The sequence below is a fragment of the Gavia stellata genome, chromosome 17 (assembly GCF_030936135.1).
Source record: "Gavia stellata isolate bGavSte3 chromosome 17, bGavSte3.hap2, whole genome shotgun sequence".
Lineage (NCBI taxonomy): Eukaryota > Metazoa > Chordata > Aves > Gaviiformes > Gaviidae > Gavia > Gavia stellata.
The window spans coordinates 14,609,308-14,633,142 of NC_082610.1; the positions used below are offsets into that span (position 1 = coordinate 14,609,308).

Genomic DNA, 23,835 nt, shown 5'->3' on the forward strand with positions numbered 1-23,835 from the left:
TTTAGCAGGTTTGGCTAAGTGAGAAATCTTAGCCCAGAGAACATCCAGGCCAGTGTAGCTGATGAAGTGCATACTACTGCTGAAATGAACTTGCAGAGGAAAGCAGAGTTTACATGATGATCAATGTTTTGTTCCGAATGGGTTATCTCTGACCTTCAATGAGTAACAGACTCTCTTACACATAGACAGACTAAAAAAGGCCAATATTAAAAAAAAAAAAAGAAAAAAGAAAAAAGTGCTCCATCACGGAGTTCCACTTGCAGAATTTGATAAGTTCACCTTCATTTCTAGTTTTACCAGTGGTCAAATGGAGATTAAAAAAATATAAACATGTCGGTAACTCATACCAACACATTTGGGTGAAGGGATCTAGGAGCAGTGGATTTATGTTGTCAGTCCCCCAGCCCTACTTCAACATGAATGGACTCTCAAGCAGCAGGGCCAGTGGGAGAGCATTTTTTTTCCCCAGCTACCATATTATCTGAATTGTAGAGTGGCTAAATTTGCCTGCTTCTAGGTCTGGTAGATTCCTCAAGTTGGATCAAAGTCCATCAAATCTAATCTGAGTCCATAACAGTTTACTAAGTCTGAATATGCCAGTATCACAGGGTTCACCAAGCTAATTGGTTTTGGATATTTTAGTCAGTTTACTACTTCATAACAACACAACAGATGCAATAGTATTCATTGCAAGTATGGCTTAATAATACTATACAAACATAAATTCAGTGGTCATATTTTAGTTGGTGATCATTGTGACAATATTAGCATTCACAGAATTAGCATACTGTTTGTTCAGCTTTGCCTGTAAGCAGGCCAATTAGCAGTCTTATACTGTCATTAACTTGCTGATAGCAGGGTTTATTTAGCATTTTCCTCCTTTCTGTCAGGAAATTATATTCTCTTTTATTGCTGTCTTTACTTTCTGTGAACTGAGTAGCTTGTGCTTGTCGAGACAGCTACTGTTTTGGCAATGTAATGTACCAGGGACAAAGTAAAAAATCCACAAAACCAGTTTGAACTAGTCCTTTTGCCTTCTGACTGTCCCTTCAGTTGACAGAGGCTGGAAAGGACCTGGCCCTACTTTAAACTCCAACCATGTAAAGACAATTGATATATAAGTTTATCCTAGATTTTACATAGCTAATCAGCAAGCTGAATTGGTCTGTGAATTTATATTGTATCTTCCTTATGTTCTGTAGTGTGCCAGTAATTCTGGGATGGTATAGTGTTTCCAGACATTTTTAGAGGGACAACGTACAGTGAGAATTTCTCAGAAAAACATAAAGATCTGATAAGAACATTGGTGCAGCACTTAACACTAAATTATTTATGTGGCCTTTTAAATAGGTGTAATGAAGCTATAGTTAATTTACACATCATACCGTATATATTACAAGTGTTTACAGTGTTTTACTTTCCTTATAGACATTTCTATAATGGTGAATGCATAAGATTTAACAAAATGCAGTAGCCTGACCACAAATATTTAGTTCTAAGTTTCACAGGCTGGTCTTCGTTTCATCTCCCTGCAGAAATCAAATGGATGCTTAACAAGGCACAAGCTGTTTGTGGTTTTAACATATTTTCTCTATAGTAGCACTGATTTTGAGTAGGCTGGTGGTTTGAGTAACTCCATCACCCCAGACTGCAGATGCCAAACTGAATTTGGTGGTACTGAAGTTTCAGTAAATGTCAAGGACGGACCACTATTGGTTTCACGTCAGGTGAAGAGATTCATAGATATCAGTTACTAGAAAAGTACCAATATTGAGGTGTCCCTAGTTGACAAAACAGTTAACTTATTACCACTATTGTAATACACTTGTCTTTTACTTGTGATCTTTGAGTTATTCTGGTTTTGTTACTAATATTTTTTATTCTGCCCATTGGCATGCTGCTTCCTCAAACTAGTGGTAATGCCTCTATTACTTCTGCTGCGTTTCTTTGTGGTTTAAACTGACTCCTAAATTAAATAGAGATGTTAAAATGTACAAGGGTGATCGAAGCTGGCTAACAGAGTTCTGCCTTCCACAATACACTTCAGGATATCTGGCTGACTACAGTGTACCTTTCCTTAAGTGGTTTTGTTTTGAGAAATGTTTCAGGGCTGCAGTTTGCATTATCTGTTGCTGACTTCATTTGGGGAAATGGTTAGACTTTAGTAACTGTAACGACTGAGTAAACATTGAGGCAAATTAAAATACTGTTTTAATATAGCCTGTTAACTTTTTTGAAAACTAGGAACTAACTTGCCTTTATCAGTGTTTTCTGAAGGTTTAAATAATTCACACTAAACTCATGTTTTGTCCTAGTGAAGTTGGATTGCTGATCTTCTACTGGAAAAGAAGAATGTAAAATCCAGGGGAAAAAAAGAATATAGTGCAAATCATCTGGCTAATCTTTTAGCTTGCCATATCAACTACAAATACCAAATATTCATAGAACTCTATTACCTTAGGAATGATCTACAAAGCAAATGTGTTCACTTAAAAATCAGCTACTTTAAAGCTATTCTGTATCTTCTAAGCTAGCTCTCTAGTTAGCTCTATAAAATTTTTCTAAAATCAGTGCAAATACAATATAATGGATCTACAAGGCTCTTTTATGCAATTAATATTGTGTAAAGCAACTTGAGGATAAATAAGAGCCATCTCTGTGGCCCTTCACTAAATCCTTCCACTGAGAGCTGAGTTCTGCTGTCCATTGTACTGATGTAGAAACTGGCCCTGGGTATATTGGGTGCCTATGAATAATTTTGAAAAGATGAATTAGAAAAAAATTAGAGATGATTTATGTTCAAAGAGGGGGCTAAATACATTCCAGAAGTTGTTTGTTGCCAATTAATTACCTACTGCTAATTAGAATAATAAATTTAAGCGCAGTTGTAGGACTTGGCATTGACTTTCACCGTAGGCTTATCTGGAAGCTGTACTAAATGCTATCATTAGGATTGATAATAAATCTGCCATAATAGGTGAAAATGGATAAAAAGGCTAAGAAGCCTCGAAAACATAATTTGACTGAGCAGAAGTCTTTACACTTTATAAATATGACCGCTGGAATTATTCACATGAATTGATCAGCTCGGACTTCAACACAATGTTATAAAACATAAAACTTTTGCACTTAGTGAAACTTGGTGCTAAAATGGAGGTATAACTCTTTTTCATTATAACATTTGCAATTTAAAAAAGAAGTGTATGTGCTGCCAGTAAAATTGTAGTAAAGAGCTCCAAGCTGGAAGTTTTAAACAAATTGTCTAGTTGTTAATTCTTCACTTCTGTCTTCATGTAGCACCAACATGAGATAGAGCAGTCCTTTAGAGGTCAATCCATCTTGTCTATCCTAAAGATCTTGTGATTCATTAGTTACAAACTTCTTACTAGATGATAGAAAATAGCAAAAAAGAAGAGAAATGCTGGTAACAGAACTCTGAATATGATATGCCTCTTTTTAGAAATTTAAAATGGGATTTTTTTTAATGTGAGTCTTTCTCCAGGATGTGAAATTTCCCTGCAATGTGTTATATAGTGCAGAAACATCTGTACAAAACAAGGTCTGAGCAAGGTCTTTTGAAGCAATATACTTTTAACATGCTGTAGCTCTAAGTTGGTCTCAGCTAGTGACACTAAATGATTTTGTCAAAATAACACAATTTTTAAGAGACTCTGTTTTTTGGCAAGCACACTAGAATTCAGAGCATTCAAATTGTTAGTTACTCAAGTTCAGTTGAGTGCTCTTGAAGACGTCATCAAATATTTTACAACCTCAATTAAAATAAAATGACTTTGAAGAAATGCTGGGGACTTTCTTTTGAATTTTTATTTTGCACTGAATTATTTTTACTGCTATTTTTACATGAAATGCTGCTTTTATAGTGTAGAGTCTAGATAAATTGCTTTTTTGTCAATATGCCATGACATACTAAATTCAGAAATTCTAACTGGTCGGGAACAACTATCTATATACATCAGGATCTCTGCCTGTTGCTCAGTTGAACAGAACTGGGGGAAATCACACCAGTAAGGTCCTTTATGCTTGAACCAATCTTGCTTAATGTTTTTAATGACCTGAAAAATAGTTAAGGTAGCAGGACAACAACAATTCCTGCTGATGCAAAACTGTTCAGGTTAATTTAAAATAATGTGAAAACACAAAAAGTCTCACAATACTGAGTCACTGAAATGTAAAATGCCAGAAGAAATTATATGTTAATCAACATAAAGTAGTGCATGTGAGGAGGGAAAGGGAACTGAAGAACAATCTCTTTCATCATACATATATAGAATAGCGAACTCTAAATCATGTATTATCATTCATGGAAAAGATTCTAAAATCAAAATATTTTGATTTTGTGGAAGGTAAAAACAAAACAGCTTTCTGGAAAACACTTAGGTAAAAGACAAATTTAATTTTGGGAATTCTTGGAAATGAGGGACAGTGCAGAAAATGTAATCCAAATTTATAAATCCATAATTTACCTGAATCTTGGATATTGCGTTCTGTTCTTGCCATCACATCTTAGGACACAGGAAAACTGGAAAAGGCTTTTTGAAAAGCTGGGGAGAGTAAGTGGGTGATCAGAGGAGTGGAATCGCTTCTGGATGGTGACAGACTAGACAGACTGAGTTTCTCTATCTTGGAAATCAGGTAACTGAGAGAAGATATTGCATGAAGAAGGTGAATGTGGAACTATCATTTCAGTATCTCTTAGCATACAAGAACTGAAGAGCTTCTGTTACTATCTAGAGGCAGCAAGTTTAAAAAAAAAAATAAGAAACACTTTTTCATACAAAAAATAATCAAACAATGTGAGACACTGCTGCTAGATGTTGTAAAGGCCAAAAGTTTAACTGAGTTCAAAAAGGGATTTATGGCTACTTTTGTTTCATGAATTGTAAAAACATCCTGCTCGGACACAACTTCTGGCTTAGGAAGTTCCTAAACCGCTAATTGCCAGAAGATTGGAAGGAGGGGTTGCTCAGCTCTTGCCGTGCCTCTTATAATCTTTCCTTATGCATCTCCTAATGGCCATGCTGGGAGCAGGATAATGGGCTAGACAGCTTTTTTTTTTTTTGTCTGACCCATTATGGCTGTTTTTATTTTGTAGGCGTAGATTATATTTTTTTTTTTCAGTAATGGGGAGACAAAATGGAAATTTTCAACTTGTTTTTGGAGTTCAGTAAATGCTGTCTGGAATATGATTCTTAATAGCTAATTAGGAATGATCACAATTTTTGCTTTCCTTCTTTTAATATATAAAAAATTAGTCTACAAATTCGTCTGCTGAATGCTTAGGAAGGTTTTCTCTAAATACAGGGAGATGTGGATGAAGGTGAATCATTTACGTATTTCACTTAGGTAATCATGATATATGTGTATTTTAAAGAATAATGTGTCAGAAAAGCTAACATAGTGAGCAGGGACAGTTTTCTGTCGTTCTTCTGTCTGGAAGGAAGTGAATGGTATTATTTTTGCCATTGTTTTGAGTTAAAGAATACTGTTTCAATGACAGAACATCCTAAATTCTACAGTTGTACTTCTGACAATTAGCAGGAACAGAGGCAAACAAAGAGAGTTTCTTTAACATCTGGTTTTTTTTGTACAACGTTAACATCTGATTTCTTTGTACATCCTTCTTCCTCCTCAGAGTGAATATTGGCTTTTGGAATTAAAGGAAATATGAATTTTGGTTTTTCTGACTAACCTTCTATTCTAGGTTTTTTCCGTATGAATTTATAATGTAGGAATTTATTTGTACTTAGTAAACAGAGATTTAATCAATTATCATGGTGCACTTTAGAAATGAAAAAAACATTACTCTGTGTCAAATGAGTTTATCCTGTACTGCATGCAAACTATGCACATCATTATAAATCATGGTCTCAAACTTCTAAAGTTGTTATTTTTGTTTATTAGGAAACCTTGCTTCAGATCCAAAAAGGCAATAAGAGACTACACATAGCAAGAAGAAAGCAAGCCACAATCGATCATGAAATTCAATTACACAATATTCAAAGCTGAGTGAAATAAAGATCTTAAATAGCAGTAGCCTGTAAAGTTTAAAATTAAAAGTAGTTTCATTGTATGTGTGAAAAAGGGGATTGGATCAATGAAACTGATCTCTTGTGTCTTGTTTGCTGTTGATTTGTATGAAATTATATTTGAGGTGAGCCTCCTTTTCATATGTATGTTAATAAATTTTGCTCATTTGTGGAATATTACTTCAGTGGTTTGGAAGGAGATTTCTTGAGTTCAGCTGGTGCTCAGTGTATAAATGGAAGCACAAGAATTAAAAAGGCCTTCCGCCTGGTCATCCTTAGCTTGACTAACGTAATTGAGATTTTGTTCTAACAGTAAGGCTCTATGTAACAGCACAGAGCATTACTGCTGTGATGCTGAGTTACAATAAATCAGTGTCTGGATTAGAAGAATGGGGGCTATAAAACAAACTTTCTTTTTGTCCTTTATGGTATAGCATCTTATAAAACTGCAGCGTGTAACCAGAAGGTTGATAATAATCCACTACACTGTCAGACTAGCTGTAGGATACCAATAGAAGTTTGGAAAAAAATAATTAAGCCCAGTCTCTCTTGCTTTCACTTAATTTAATTTCTTCTTTACCTTTCATCTTCACTTCTTTGGAATCATTTAGTATCAATCCATCTTTCACTAGAGGAAGAGATACTAAAATTTTGAAATATTTCATGTTAAGAAGGCTTGACAAAAATTAAGACAGAGTCTTCAGCTGATGAAAACTGTCAGAAAAATTATTTTCTTCATTGTAGATCAGAAATCTGAAATTCTTGCTGAATAAAGTATCCCTTTTGGAAGTGTGTTGTGTATGTGAATATTACATTCATTGGTCATGCTTGTGTTTATATCTGCAGAGAGTGTTCTAGACATATAAAAATCAAAATCTCCTATGCCATGGAGACTTGCAGTGATTCTTTGAATTGTTAGCCTCGTGCTTTGCTTTATTACCAGTGAATGATGTTGCGTTAAGAGGGGATATAATGGGCCTAGTGGGGGACAGATACTGATAAAGTCAGTCTTTACCATTGCAACCATGGTTAATTTCAGCAACCATCATTGAGAATCTTCTTATCTTTATGTAAAAACTTAAGAAAATTTAAGTAATTTGAAAATACATTATGGCTTTCCTTTTAACAATAACTCTAGTCTTCTTCCCCTAGCTCTATGTTACTGTCTCTTAGATTTATATATATATATATATTTATATATATACTTATTATGTATCTACTATTGATAGTAAAAATGTTTTATATATTTATGTTAAGTGTCTAATAGGCAAGGTGTCTAGCTAAAGCTGACAGTACCGTCCCGTAAACAACAAGCAAACACACCCCTAACTTTGCTCCTTCATCATATTAAGCTCTGAATGTACAAGAAACATTTCTCCCCAAAAGTATAGCCTAAATTTCTCCTGTTTACTTATCTCTAATCTATGGTGATTTTTCACAAATAATTTTATAGCAGGATATGTGGTGTAAAGGTAATTAGAAACCCCAAACCTGCATTTGGAATAGAAAGCCAAGCATGTCGCTGTGTTACTACAAGCAAATTGTTTGTTCAGTTAGTTGCCTTTTGTCAATCAGTTGCAGCCTGGCAGGTGGATGCAACTATATCGCGTTGCTGGTGGTTATTCTAAGGTTGTTTTGCTTTACCTTGTTCTTCTTTCTCTTTCTCTGCATTCTAGCATGCACTTAATTCAGGTGGACTCTGTTCAGCGATGGATGGAAGATTTGAAGTTGATGACAGACTGTGAATGTATGTGTATTCTCCAGTCCAAGCCAATCAGCATTGAGAAGGATGAACAAAATGAAATTATCCTTTCCTCACAATATAGCACATGTGATAACTTACAGCTGCTATTAAAAAGAGCTTGGATCATAAGCACAGAGTTGACCAGGATTGCTCAAAAGCTGGAGAAGAATAGATGGCAGAGAGTCCACAGCATGACAGTAAGAGTCAACTGCCATGTACGTTCAATGATAAATGAATACAATATGTTCACCAGGAATTCTTCAGAAGAAATGCACCAGGTAGGATGCCCCTCACATGATGTCATGTTTGTCTTGTTTAACTTTTTTTATTATAATAATTAAAATTTACTTTAAATAATCTGTAAGAAATCCTTACATACTGATACTGGTCCCCTGTTTAAAACTTTCTAATCCCTTTTCAGCTATGGAAACATTCTTGACTCATTTTGGATCCTATTTTATCGTAGGCCTGATTCTGAATGTTAATAATGTTGACAAATTACATTGAAAAAGTTTTGGCTTTGAGGACTAGTGGACTAGAGTAATTAGATGCCCCATTTGTGAGTTCCTTTGCATTTACAATGTAGAAAATACTACTTTTTTGTTAACTTCAGTTTTATTGCTACTTGTTTTATTCAGAAAAGTAGAAAAAGGGTGTCCAAATGAAATGTTATGTTTCTGGAGAGTTTTCACCTAATTATCAGAAACAAGCATTATTTACTTTTAAAAAGCAATTGTGTGTATGGATATTGCTTTAAAACTACTTTCTCTTTTTCTCTCTGCAGTTTGAAAAACTTTTAATAGACAAGTGTTCAGAATTTACAGCGTTCACAGAAAGGTAATTTAAATTTTCTAGTTTAAATATTCATTTTGCTGTTTTACTGTGTTGTAGAATTTCTAATGAGAAGTACAAATCTACTAACACCCTCATGTTTGAACTAGGCCCCTGCAGCTCTGAAAGACTTTCTAAATGTTAGCCTCTGGTGGGTGAAGGGAGTTGCTTTTATCTAAACTGCATCCTAATGAAAGATGGGATCTGCTGTTGCATAAAGAGCCTGGCGTAGACACAAAGCTGCATGCAAGTGGATTTTTCAGGGCTTTTAGATATCAAGGGAGAAAGTCTGGCTCTAATGATATCAGTGACAAAGTTCCCTTCAAGTTCTGTGGAGCCAAGATTTCAGCTGGTATGAAAACTTACGTTGCAAGACTGTCGTACTACAAGTTCCTGTATGCACATATCCACGTATTACTAAATTAAACCCAAATAAATACATATTCCTTTAAACTGCGGTTGTAGGTTTACTCAGCTCCGTGCACTCCAGAATGCTGAGACTGGAAAATAAGAATATTTTTGTAATTCTTCTCATGATGTTTCCCCTGCCTGACATAAGTTATCCTGTTTCCTCCAGCACAGTTCAATCAGATTTTTTTGATTTACTTTAAACACTGTGCAAGTCATTCTGCTCAGGGGATCATCAGGGAAAAAGACACCATCTAATTATCAGGAAAGAACATTTCTTGAGCACTATTGCTTTTTGCCAAACCCACACAGCTCAGACTTTACTTTTGTATTCTACTATGAGACACACTGGTTTAATGAGACCTCTGATCTCATAGTGCCTGCCCCAAATCAGCCTTCTCCCTCCTTGTCTGTTTGACAAGAAGTTGATATAGGTGGGTGAAAGACAGGTAAAGCTGAAAAGGGGACCTACTGTTTAGGTGGAGACACTGATCAACTAAAGTATATCTTCCATTATAGTGGCCTGCCTGGGTAGAATATGTTTTGACAATTCAAATGAATGCATTTCTGTGAGGAAGTATTAGTTATTTCATTTGAATTGTATGAAGTTTTCCATCTTTATCTCATTTCTTCAGTTACAGCCAAATATCACTGGTTACAGAACAGTTATACTAACTCTGTAAAGCTGCTGTATGTAATCTTTCTGCATAGAAGGCCAAATTTTACTTTTGAGTATGCTGTTTAAATTTAAATGAACTTTACTCATTTGGGCACACGTTCATTTTGGGTCCTTATCCTGCTATCATTAAACTATGGCAAAGAAGGTAAAGAAATTAAAATATCGAAAACACTTCTTTGGTCTTGAAAGATGGATGGATATACACAGCTGCAGTTGAAATGCAGGCATCCTGGAGTGACTCTAACAATAAGAACAAGTGGAAAATAACACTTACACTTGTATAAACAGCATCTGCAGCAAAAATTGGCCTGCAGTCTGTGAAGTAAATTGTGATCCCAAATCATTGCTGTCCACTGTTGTCTTTTGATGGTATACTTACTGCGTGTAGACAAAGCTTTGATCAAAGTCTGGTGTGATGCTAATGGCACAAAGACCGTGTCCCAACGTGAACAGTTGAATTCCCATTATATCCCCATTATTAACACAGAGCTCACCTGTGACAACCAGCTTGATAAAACAATAGTTGTCTGTTGCATCTTTTTTCCTTCACCCCTTTCCTTTTTTTTTTTCCTTTCCAGGTGCATACAAACTGAAGATGAACAGATACTGAAGTCCATGAAATCTTGTATCAATGAAACACTCACTACAGTTGCTCAGTATTTTGGCCAGTTAATAGAGCTGGTTTTAACACATGAGGCACAGGTTAGTTTATAGTTTAAAAAAAAAAAAAAAGAGTCTTTGAAAATTGTTGAATCTTGAGGGAAAGCATCCATTAAGAGGAGGGTTATAATTACAGCTCTCAATTTTCAGCAAATTATGATCAGTAATTCAAATACCTTGCAAAGAGATTTAGGTGTTTGTATTCTCAAATTCTCCAATAACCTCAAATCCCAAACACAATGATCTTGTGGCTCAATATGTTATTTACTTTTCTTGATAGGCCCCCTTCATTACAAGGCATCTAATTTCTGGACAATATCTTGTTAATAAGAACTTTGGACACATTTTCTCTTCCTTTCATGCAGACACTGCTTTTCTTTAGAAACCTTGAAAAAAGTTTCTCCTGCTCTCGATGATTCTTATTAAAAGTTAAACTTTTTCGAAGATGTACATATAGCAAGTATATTATTACAGCACACATTTTAACCAGTGCATGTCTTACACTCTAGGAAGTAGTGATAAAGTACAGTGTTGTGTACAGGTTATATATGTGTGTGTGTAACCCTCCAGAAACAGTGCTGTAACACTGCAGGCATGATGTGTGGTTTCCAGTGGTGATTGAATGTAGATAAATACACTGAGTAATTAGGCTGAGACTAGAAATGCATTCAATTTTTTCCATTAGACCATTCTTGAAATAGTAGCAACTTGCAAGTCTAACCAATCTATCTTGTCTTACACTGGTTTCTTTCTTGAGATCTCGTTAGTAATCCCTTTGCACCCTCTAATCTTCCTCAAATATAAACCCCCAAATGTAATTATCATCAATTAATTTGTCCATATTTTAGAGGTGATGTTATGCTGAAATTCTATGTTTCATAAAAATTCATAAAAAGAAAAAGAGGAAATGAGAGGCTTAGTGAAGAGGAAATAGTTAAATGGTATTTACAATGGTGCTAAAATAAAATTAATGCATGGTATTGGTTAAATTCTAACGTACCTTGATGCATTAAGATTGGAAAAAAGAAAAAAAAAGTTGTGGCTCTTTCAGAAACATCCCTTATAATTTTAAAAGATTATTGTTAGGAAGCGAGAATCTCCAGAATACGTTTGGAGACGTACAGTCATACTAAGAAGCTACTTGCTAATGCACTTTCATTAGGATTGATGAGAACTAAATGAAATGCCACATATGAGTTGAAGTGTGTAAATAAATTTGCGTATTGCAAATTCAGTGAGTAGGTTGTGGTTGGTTTGATGCTTATTCTGTTTAATCTGAAGAGCAGTTCTTCATTGTTAATAATTCTGTCTTTGGGCACTCTGACACCTACTGACACACCTGAAATCCTAGTCCCTTTTTCTTTTAAGGGAGCAGAATTAATTATTCTGCACCATCTCATGTGTATTTGTGTGGCTGAGGACTTAGGTTAGAGGTCATTAATAAAAACATTTTTAAGAACAGTTTTCTGAGCCATTCAGTCAGGCTGCGTGCCCACTTCTGCCATACAACTGCATTGTCTGCTCTGGAGCAGACCAAGTGTCTGTGTGAGAGGCCAGAACTCTCAGCTTAAATTGTGTACTCAGGAGCTTTCTTTTCTAATCAGTGTATCAGGATTTTATTCAGGATAGGTTCATAACTGATAAGTTATGTCTTTTATGGAACATTGTTCTAAGGGGAGGTGCTAAAAGTGGGAGAACAAGCCTCTTAAATGGAAGATAATTGAATCTTGTATCAATAACAGTGTAAAATGTGGGCTATTTCCTCGCACTTCTTTCAAAGTTGGATTAAATATAAAAATGCTTACCACCTTCCTCCTAACAAATACGATTAAATTCTTCCTCTAATGATTGTATGTACTTTCAGAAAGAGTAAAATTAAATAAACTTCACGTTCTTCTGGTAGCTGTGTTTCTCTGTGAAGCTATAATGGCACACATGCAAAAGCAAGATAACTATTTACAAAGATAAAAATATTTAACCTATTTCATACACTGGAGAAAAAAACTGTATTTCTCTATGAGAATTCCCTGTATTGGTCAATGACATTTTCTGTGTATATAGAGAAGAGTGATGAACCCAGAGCCTTAGAAAGTAGTGTTAGAAAGGGTATAGAAATATTCCTTATCTATAAGGTGGAAACCTTCTATCACCTTGTGATACAGTTTCAGCAGTACTATTAGTTGCCTTCTGAAAATTTTAGTTCAATTCCAAGCCAAAGCCAATAATAATTTACTAAATATCTGAAAAGTTCTTTATTGAATGTCCTCACACATATACCTGCTCCTCTTATTCTACTCATATTTATTTTTAAATATCACTATTCTTGGTCACATCTATTCAAATGTAATGATAAATGTGTTAAAGTGTTATCAGTTTGACTCCTGCCCATGTTGTTTTTCCTTTCTCTGGGTGAGAAGTAAGATGATATGGATTAAATTAACTAGACTTTCTACTCACAGAATCACAGAATCACTACGGTTGGAAAAGACCTGTAAGATCATCAAGTCCAACCCGCGGGCACCGCTTCCCTTCCCCCATCTTACTCCATCTTATCTTTAAATATAACACTAATGTTTTTCATTGGAAATAAATTATGTTTATTATCTTATGTCACACAGAACCTGCTGAGACAAATAGAATTGTCGGATAATGTGTACATCACTGACTCAGTGATTAGTAGTTTATTCAGCCTTACCCAGGAAGGTGCTCATCTGTGCCGTATCATAGCTAAGGTAAGGGGATTTATGGATTAATCCAAAGTAAACTAGTAATACAAGTGAGTTATTTTATTTAACACAGTAATGGTTGCAAATTTTGAAATATACAGTACTAGATGAAATTCTGTATTTTGGGAGACAAATAATCTAAGTTAAAGAACAACAAAATTTACTCTGAGAAACTATTTTTTTTTTCTTTTGCCGCTTTTTGCAACCCTTACGTACTTACAATTATCCTATTAGATTAAAAACAAAAAGAAAGAAAGGCTTCGAACCCCAAAATCTTTAATTCAATAAAGCTCAATGCCTGTGCAAGTAGCTGCGGTAGGATGGTAAGTTCCAACAGGCTTCTGGGCATTGATTCAACTACAGATGTATTACCCCTCCCCTCAGCATCTTGGGCATTTTTTTAGTGTCTGTCCTGACAGTACTTTTTACGTACCAGCCACGGAAGTGGAGAGAAACTTTACAATTGCCCATGCATGTGGCTGACAAGTACGCGGAGAAACAGCAAGACTCTTCAGATGTGTGTACCGAGGAGGTTAGAGATATTATTAAAGATGTAATTTTAAAAGTACTTTGCATCCATTATTTTCATTTTACAGAGGAACGTCATTACAGTTACTTCTGGCAGTGTGTGTTCTCATTCACTGAGTAGTTGATGCTAACTTTTCACAGAATCACAATCGCAGAATCACTAAGGTTGGAAAAGACCTGTAAGATCATCAAGTCCAACCATCAACCAACACCACCATGCCCATTAAACCATGTCCCACAATGCCTCGTCCACACTTTCCTTGAACACCTCCAGGGATGGTGACTCCACCACTTCCCTGGGCAGCTTATTCCAGTGTCTCACCACTCTCTCAGTAAAGAAATTTTTCCTGATATCCAGCCTAAACCTCCCCTGGTGCAACTTGAGGCCATTTCCTCTTGTACTGTCACTCGTCACTTGGGAGAAGAGACCAACACCCACCTCACTGCAACCCCCTTTCAGGTAGTTGTAGAGAGCAATAAGGTCTCCCCTCAGCCTCCTCTTCTCCAGACTAAACAACCCCAGTTCCCTCAGCCACTCCTCATAAGACTTGTGCTCCAGACCCCTCACCAGCTTTGTTGCCTTTCTCTGGACACGCTCCAGCACCTCAATGTCCTTCTGGTAGTAAGGGGCCCAAAACTGAACACAGCATTCGAGGTGCGGCCTCACTGGTGCCGAGTACAGGGGCACTATCACCTCCCTTGTCCTGCTGGCCACACTGTTTCTGATACAGGCCAGGATGCCGTTGGCCTTCTTGGCCACCTGGGCACACTGCTGGCTCATATTCAGCCGGCTGTTGACCAACACCCCCGGGTCCTTTTCTGTGGGGGAGCTTTCCAGCCACTCGTCCCCAAGCCTGTAGCATTGCATGGGGTTGTTGTGACCCAAGTGCAGGACCTGGCACTTGGCCTTGTTGAACCTCATACAGTTGGCCTGGGCCCATCGATCCAGCCTGTCCAGATCCCTCTGCAGAGCCTTCCTACCCTCAAGCAGATCCACACTCCCACCCAACTTGGTGTCATCTGCAAACTTGCTGAGGGTGCACTCGATCCCCTCGTCCAGATCATCGATAAAGATATTAAACAAGACCGGCCCCAAAACTGAGCCCTGGAGGACTCCGCTTGTGACCGGCGGCCAACTGGATTTCACTCCATTCACCACGACTCTCTGGGCTTGGCCGTCGAGCCAGTTTTTTACCCAGCGAAGAGTGCACCTGTCTGAGCCATGATTCACCAGCTTCTTCAGGAAAATACTACGGGAGACAGTGAACATTCTGCCAAGTTCAATGATACTGGCAATCCCTGCAGAGTTCTCACTTTTGAGGACACTTGGATCTTGAAAAAGTGAGAAAGGCAGGACATTGTGTGAGGTTGAGGATAGGATAATCGCATCCACAGTGTATAAAGAAGGAAGAAAACCACCTTTCCCAAGCTTCTGCTTATACAGCAGTGTGCCAATCCCTTGTCGTGCTCAGAGATGAGGGTAAGCAGCGGCATTTAATTCATTTTACTTCTGATCTGCCTTTAGGTGGATGTTTGCACCATAACAGGTACTGCTCAGTTCTGAAGGTTGAGAATGAGGTAGACTCAGAAACATGTAGTGGATCCTGGCAACAGCCTGAGAGGTTTAATTTTTTCTAAATTGATATTTGAGCTCCACTCAGTGGTATCCAAAACCAATGTTAAAACATTAAGTATTGAGGAAGTGCAGAACTAACAAATTGAGGAAAATTGGTCTTGTGCTTTTTATCATTGTTTGAATTCCATAACAGTTTTATTTAGCAGAAGTCAAGTCAGACCTTCCATAATCCCTAAATTAATTTATTGTTAAAACCTGGATGTGTCCCAGGTTTATAAGTGAGGAAATGCATCCCCTTATGTAAAGAACCCTAAGTGACGCTTGGTTGCCAAATTACAGTGGTGATTGCATTGCCTGTCCCGTGTGTCTGTTTCCTCTGTGCACTGTGAAATACATTTGTCCAGACTCACCACCATCTTTCACCCTCTGTATTGCCTCAGTTATCTGCATCAGTGAGTAAGGTGGCAGAGGAATTGTAACAGACCAGAATTCTGAATTCAGTCACTTAAGTAGTTAGCTATGACAGTGAAAGTGCAGGACAATTTAAAAAAAAAAAAAAATCTGGAACTGCACCCACTCCTTAAGAGAGTGAGAATGGATTCAATTTCTGTAAAGATCTCAAAATCTCCCACAGATACAGAACTTCTCTTGAGAGTTGTATTATCTTTGTAAAAACTAGTTAGAGAAGTGGAATATTTGTTTACAGTGAAAGCAAAACTCAAGAAATTTGTTCATGTAAACTTGAAGTCTTACTCTCCATGACAATGTGTGATCTTGTAGAACACTGTTGTTAGGTTTTTTCCTCTCCCAGGCTGTGAATTACGACACTAAAGCACACCAAAATCTTGGACGTGCAAAAAAAGAACCATGATAATATTGTAAAGCTACAATATTGTAGGAACTGGTTTCTCAATTTACATTTTGGTAAGGGTTACAGTCTTCTCTCTCTCTCCCTCTACTTCCCTGCCAATATTTTTACCAAAATTTAAAAAGGCTTTGAAATGCTAATCCCCCATGCTGAAGTGTCACCTACAATTTTATTCCACCTGGAGGCATTTTTTGCCTTTTTTTTTCTTTTAATATGTAACTTTGTAATCTGCTGTGAAAGAGTCATGTTGCTGAATCACCCTGGCAGCCAGTGAGTTGTTCTCACTAGCTGTCAGAAGTATAGAAACAAAGATCTCTAACACAAATGAGTAGTAGCAAGGGCAAGAAGAAATGAAGGAAGAAAACCTAAATAATAATAAAAATCCCTGAATTCTGAGCTAACAGGATAAGCAATGTTGAGCTGTGAGCTTCAAGTCGTAATATGTAGGGTTCATCTACAAGCAACTATACTGGTGGCAGCATAATGGAAACTCCACTTGTTTAGATAATTTTAAAAGCAAAAAGAAAAAATGAGGAAAGGAAGAGCCAAATAGAGTATTTATTGCAACTACCAGGGAAAATTTTCAGTCAGGTTTCTGTCTGCAGATCAGTTTCCTACCTTTGGACCCAAATGTTGCTATAATACTCCTCTGTCAAGTCTTATGACACATACTTAAGCATCAAACAATGTGACTGACTTGCTGAATCATTGTCTGGGGTTGCATTGCAGGAAGTATTCACAAAAGTCTTTTTTTATTATGGTATGGATGTATGGTTTATTATTTTTTTTTTTTACACCATGGATCTGTGGATTTGGTGGATGAGGAATTGGCTGGATGGTCATATCCAGAGAATAGTGGACAAGGGCTCAGTGTCCAGATGGAGATCCTCCATCATGAGGAAAGGCTTGATGAGAATTCACTGCGCTTTGAGTCGTTTCAGGCTGAAACTGCAAAATATTACACCTTAGGGTTGGATGCCTTCTGTCTCCCCTCTTTATTCATTCAACTCACTATGCACAGTGGGGCTTTTTATACTCATGACCTCCTTCATATACTTTTTGTGATTGTATTTCAGGTGATTTTGTTATCTACTGCTAGCCCTTCTGAACAGCATCTCAGGGATGTCTCCAGGAAATTGAATTCCTATTAATCCAGTATAGGAGAGAAGTAGGTCATCAAGCAGTAAAGCAAGTTCTCCTCTTTTTCAGATATTGCTGCACAGAGTATGTGATGCCTGTCCCAAATGAAACTTGAATTACAGCAAGAGCAGTATTTCATGTGTTATTTTGGCCTTTCCAGTTTTTGGCCAAAAGTCTGCAAAGGATAAATAAAAGCATGCTTAAACATATCGGGAGCTTTTGGAAAGGTGCAAGTTAACCTCCAAAGCAAGCAAAGCTCAGTGCTGTTATGCTTGTTTGTCTGAATGGTACCATTTACCCATTTGACCAATTTATGTGTAACCCTGTCAGATAGAGTAGTTTTGTCATCATTGCAAAAGATAACAGGGGACAAATCTTGAAAAAGGTGAATAAATTCTGGAGTATGGTGAGATGACAGTGAGGGGAGTGTTTTTGATAAGCCATAGAATCAAGCTCAGTATTTCCTATCTATTCCATATTTCACTTAGAGCTCTCTAGGTTCATTGCTTGTCATCAATAATTTACAGCTTGGTAATGGCACACAGGGCAGAAAATAAACAGTTTAGATCTCCTCCTGACAAATGCAGTGATAAATCACTTCCTGTCCGTCAGAGGCAAAAGCAGGGCACCCATTTGTCATAACAGAAAGCTTGAAGCAAATGTGCCAACATCACTTGAGCTTTACTAAGTGTTGTCCACAAACTTCTGCTTATTACGACTAAAGCAGAGAATCAGATCATCTCTGATTCCACTGAACTGTGGGGACTTTCAAACTGGTAATAAAATAAAATAAAAAAACTCAGTTACTTTAGGTTTGGGGACAACACTGTAATAGCTTTTTTCTATATTTTTTCATAGATAATTTAATTACTGCTTGGGTGAAATATCAATACCCTTTTGTGGAAGGAAAAATAACACTGAAACTTTTTTTGTTAGTGTACTGTATATTTTTATTTATTTTAAAGGCTCAGAAAAGTCTGCAGTAGACTATATACAGCAGTACTAGATATAAAATAACTCATACCAGATACATGTGCACTTCTTACAATTCCAGAAATAAATTTTACTCTTAGCAAACCTCAGTAACCCTACTGTTTTCACCGATCTCACAGAAATTACATATACACACGCAAAGACATAATATAAAACTTCTATCTTGAAAATATATTGAGGTGTTAATTTTTTCTAATTCTAATTTTCTTAAAAATTGGTATATATTTTTGTTAAACTGAATGGATAGCTTTGCTTGCTCTATTATTCTCTACTCTATTCCAGCAGAACTAGTACAAAAATGTAGAATTCTGAAAATGAGTGAAGTCTGAATTGTAGTCCGGAGGCTTTATGTCAGTACAACCTGTTGAGCTTTCAAATAACACCAATGGTTGAGGAGAAAAAGATTATTTCTGTGAATATGAAAAATATTTTTATATAGAGGTTACTGAAACAGGCTTAAAAAGAAGGGTGTGTATTACACTTGGTCCACGATTCCAATTATTTTTAATTTAGTAGTGTAATCTGAATACTTTAATCTGAGAGCTTTCACTGTCATTAATATTTTAAATGCTTTTGTCTTCATTATATGGCTGCTTTTACATAATAGTCTTACATCTGTAGTCTATCTGATGGCATAACACTTTGAAATGTAGGACAATCTAAAAAAACTCCACTACATGAAGTGCATTTATTGTCTGTATTTATTTATATCTTTCCATTTATTATGTGAACTTTGCTAACACTTCTATGTTTATAAGCTGTGTTGGAAATTATTAAGGATAGCTACTATAAGGGATGCATATGTACTCAAATCTTTGTCATTATTGCCGTATTTAAAGAAAAAAGTGTAGGAATGCAAATTTTATATATTAGAGGATGAAGACATGGATTGTATCTGTATAGAATTTGACACGTATTTCCACATTATTTTCAGTAGCTCTTCAACCATATGACCAGCTCTTTCATATTTTAGCATTAAGTAAATATTGTATGGAGCTCAGAAATGTAAAGGAATGAGAAACATATGCTAACAAAAATCTGTTTTAAACTTATAGCATATGGTTGAACTGTCACTTAAATGTCACTCCAATTGCTGTCTATGGATAAATCTTTGTAATTTTCGCATGAACGTCAAGTTTAATTTAAATTGTGCTTGTAATCGGTAAAAGTCAATTGCTTAAGCATACCTCCCACTGAGGCTCTATTACGTTTTCATCAGTGTATAAGCATTAATCAACTTGACTTCTCTGTGTGAGCTTAACATTCTCTTTGTTGGTGTTGTGATGATAACTAATTTGGATAAATTACTAGAAGAATCTGCCCCCCATCCCAATCTTGGTTAAATACTAGGGAAACATTCATTGCTGCTTCTCTGATTTTTGTTTTTCCGCTGCAGGAAGGAGGTGTTGTTACTCTTTTTAAGATCTGTCGCCAGGATTGTTTCAGGTGCCTTTATCCCCAGACTCTGAGAACGTTGGCTTCCATTTGCTGCATAGAAGAAGGGATGCACCAGCTGGAAAAGGTAGGCACGTCAGCATTTTTTACTGACTCCATCATAAAACAGAGAAGGTCCTGTCTTTAATTTCTTCTAGGAATTGATAAGTTGGTGGTGTTTGATACTGTGCCGCATACTATGCTCACTTTTTCTGTGCTGAACACATCTTCAGTCTTTACAAAATCAGTCCCAGCAATAACATTATCCTATTTAGTTCCTTGCACAAATAAGCTTTCTAAGTGGGGATAATTTTCATAAAACAGATAAATACGTTAGTGACTACGTCAAAAAGCTAGGGAAATTATAATTTCTGGACTCCCTGAAGTGTTTGTTTAGCAACTCCAATGTTTCAAATAACACTTAAAAGACAGAAAGCTTTATACCTCTTTAAATCCTTTCCTGATGCTCAGCTACGGGACCTGCTTTTCGTACTACAGTAACTTGTGAGAGTTGTAATTGCACAGAAAGAACTGGGATGCATATAGCAGCTAGCCAATAGAAAAATGTGTCTGCTAATCAGCAACAAGTCTCATAAAAGCCAATTTTAACTGGGATGGCAAACATCAAAACATTATCCAGATAAAATTATACCAACTGCTTAGGCTCCATTCCTTTCTTACTCTCACTATGTACTGCTGTGTTTTGGAAAATGAATACTTCTGGTCACTAAATCATGATCTCATCCTTTGTATTTCATAAAACAGTCATCTTCCACAGCTGAATAATGGCCTCTTCAAGTTAATGATAAATGATTTCACTGCCACTTTACGTTGACGTATCTTGTAATTTACTGCCCAGAATTCAAGCAAACCGTGACAGAACACCTGCAGCAAAAAGCAAGTCTCTGAGCTTACAGTAAATGAAGATGACTTAAATTTTTTTTGACATAATGCTGGTTCAGACTGACACCAGAATCAGTCTAAAAGGATCTTTCATTATGTCCACTATAACAGTGGTATTAATAGAGTTAGAAATGGAAAAGATTGATTCAACTCACCTGGTCCAATTCCTGGCAGTATCAACATGCATTTAACGTGGCCCATATGAAAGCTGACAAAACAGGGGTCCTAGTAAAAGTGATAACTCTCAAGATTATATGTCTTTGATCTACTTTAATGTTGGTCACAAGTAAAATTGCTCAGGGTAAACTTTGTCACAATCAGGACTGGAGTAGGGTTTAAAGGATTTTTAACTGAAATCCCTACCACTTCTTTCAGTAGTACATTTTCACCTGGGCCTTCAATTCTTATATCATACCTTGGCAAAAACAAAGTCTGCAGCATGAGGAGCTGGACATTAATCCTACTCACCTGACTGAACACACAGGTTTATGACAGGCATATTTGGTTATCACTTTGTCAACTTCTTTGCCTAAAATTGTGTTGCTGAGGATCCATATGTTATGTGGGTCCAGTACACACCTGGGTTTCTGGTGGGGGAGAATGGGATATTTCATATATCAAAGGAAACAAAGAAATTTTCTCTGCAAGGAGGTTAATGTCCCTCCAAGTGCTAATTGGAGAGTAAACAACACAGGCCAGTACAATACTACGTGATCTGTAAATAATCTGTCAGCTGGTGACAGCCCAGGTTTGCCAGTTTATAGAGCTGAGGAAAGATAGTAAACAAGAAAGTTTTACTACTCTTTGTACTCTCTTTCCACCCTTCTTGTACATCTATTTATAAGCGACAAGGTATTCTGACCACATGCAATTGATGAAAAGTGCATGGATCAGATGACCGGTATTTTGATGTGAACAATACTCCAGTGTTTTGTATGGTCTTCTTTAAATAAGAATGATTTTTTTTTCTTTCAAAATTTGAAGTACTCTTGCAAAGAACAAAAAAGAGGCTTAACAATATTAGCATTCCTATTACTACGGAAATTACCACAGGACTTTTTATCTGGCAGAAAAGGCAGCTTCTATTATCCAACTAAGTACCTGGGTGGTAGTGAAACATTTAATTTGCTCTAATGTGAATATCATTATGCCACCTAGTGCATTAAAACATCAGTGCAATTTGAACTTGATTTTTAATGACAGAAACTTCATTCAAACAAATAAAGCTTGGCCTCTAAATAATTCAGATTAGCTAAGTCAAGATAAAAAAAAAAATTAAAAAAACAGAAAACCCGAACAAACCCCACCCCCCTCTATTTTTCAATTAGATTTCACAACCATTAAAGTGTTTAAAAGGCCACATAAAAGAAAGCAGCAAGAGCTATCTTTTCTAATGGAACTTTCGTGTGGGAGGTTGAACTAAAAGGGGGTGGTATACTTTCTGCAGTAACTGCAGTGCTTAATTACTAAAGACATTAGGAATATAATTTATTTATCCAATGCTCTTTGATCTTGCCAATTCAGTAGCAACATAAGAAGGTAACAAGAATATCTGTGTTAAGGTAGGTGGTTATTTAGAAAACGAACAAGGAAGTTAGTTTGCAGGAGGCAATCTAAGTACAGAGTGTGTTCACATTTTTCTTGGGGTTTAAGATACCTGATTATTAGGCTTTCTTTATAATTAGTGCAAGTTTAATATGAGTGATGTTATACTAGGTTTAAACCATTTGTCTTGAGTGAGTTTTTGGATTGCAATGTGGAAATACTGTCCTCATTTACTAATGAAGGAAAGTAACAATTGAGTGCTCATTTCTGAAGATGTAGAAAATTGCTTTTTTTTAAGCAAAAATATTTTTCTCAGTTTTTTAAAAAATAATTCTTGTTCTTCCCAGTGTTTAAATATATATCTGCACTATTTTCTTACCAGCATGCTTGAAAAAGACATTGTTTCTTTTTTATCATCTTGATAAACAAACTGATCTTTACTATAATTACGATGACCAAGTAGTTGTTGCAATGACTAGCTTTTACTCTTTTAAGTGAATCTAGTTGGCTGTATGTACAATAGTGCAAAATCAGCTGGTTAAAATGCTAGTTTCAGAATAGTTATTATTTCACTTGCAAGTACTTTACTGACTTTTGAAAAGGTACTGTTACTTTGTTGTACATTGAACTACAGAGCTCCAGGAACTCAACAGTAACAAATTAGTCAATCAGTTAAAGTAGAAAGAAAGTGAATAAATAGTCTCATTTTGTGACTGAGGACTGTGTGTATATAAATGTTCTATGTAACCTGTGCTCCACAAGTGGTAATTTTGGTGCTTCAGGCTGCTTATGATGTCCAGTTGTTTGGTACACTCTAACTTCATAATCTACTGCAACACCAGCAGCTTTGAGATCATTCTTTCGTCTCAGCTGCCCGACCAGTCACACTTCAGAGAGGAGAGGAAAGACGCTGGAAAAGCAATCAGGATTTTCCTCCTTTGCATTATTCCTGTAGCTGCCTGTCCCTGTATCCAAGAGAGCTTTGTCATTTGTGTCTTGTGGCACTTGAGCATGCAAAGTTTTTAGGAGAAAGCTCACTGCATCAGAAAGGATGGTTATTCTTGGTCTAGGCATTCCAGAGTTTATGCAGAGACAATATCTAACACAGGTAATAGATGATATAGAAAAAAGCTAAAATTGCTAAAACCAGAAGAACTGAAAGGAGTTTGGAGAGGTGAGCATGACTGGAGACTGAAGAACAGTGCTGCTCTTTCTGTATCCAGATCCAGCCCTGAGGTTTACGACAGAAATACAGTGATGTAGTGGGAGATTGGTTCTCAACATAGACATTTGTTGAGGGTTCTAGAAGGAAGAATATCTGGACCTTCACAAGCATGCTTTGAAAACTTAATTCACCTCAAGGGTTCCCATATAGGAAAGACTGTTGAAGGCACAGAGTTGGCATAGACTAACTTGTGCATTTCATGAAACTTAAGGAAAAAAAAAAATTGTGATCTTGATTGTTTGATAATGTACATTGTGCAAATTATGTTAGAAATAATTGTACTTCAAATACCATTTTCATTGTCAAGACACACATAAAATCTAACAGATATTGTCTTCAACATGAAGCAACCTTGCCTGGAAAAAGGGTTTGTATTTGAATACAATCATACATCTTTAGCTCTTTGTTTGCCTAAAGCAGTTCTTCAGCCCTTTCCCTTCCTGAGGCTGTATTAGGTTCTTGTTTTGCAGAGCTCTCTGAACAAAGTGTCTCCTATACATATGCTGACGTACAGCCTCATTAAATTCT

At 36.5% G+C, this 23,835-nt stretch overlaps 1 protein-coding gene across 1 annotated transcript in view; it reads left to right on the forward strand.

The window, feature by feature from the left end:
- INSC (INSC spindle orientation adaptor protein) overlaps nucleotides 1-23,835 on the forward strand; it is a 133,811-nt gene that overhangs the window by 63,015 nt on the left and 46,961 nt on the right. Inside the window, exons 5-9 of the mRNA XM_059826114.1 lie at nucleotides 7,724-8,069; nucleotides 8,576-8,628; nucleotides 10,288-10,411; nucleotides 12,988-13,101; nucleotides 19,597-19,722. Coding sequence (XP_059682097.1) covers nucleotides 7,724-8,069; nucleotides 8,576-8,628; nucleotides 10,288-10,411; nucleotides 12,988-13,101; nucleotides 19,597-19,722 — 763 coding nt within the window. The remainder of the gene's footprint in view (nucleotides 1-7,723; nucleotides 8,070-8,575; nucleotides 8,629-10,287; nucleotides 10,412-12,987; nucleotides 13,102-19,596; nucleotides 19,723-23,835) is intronic.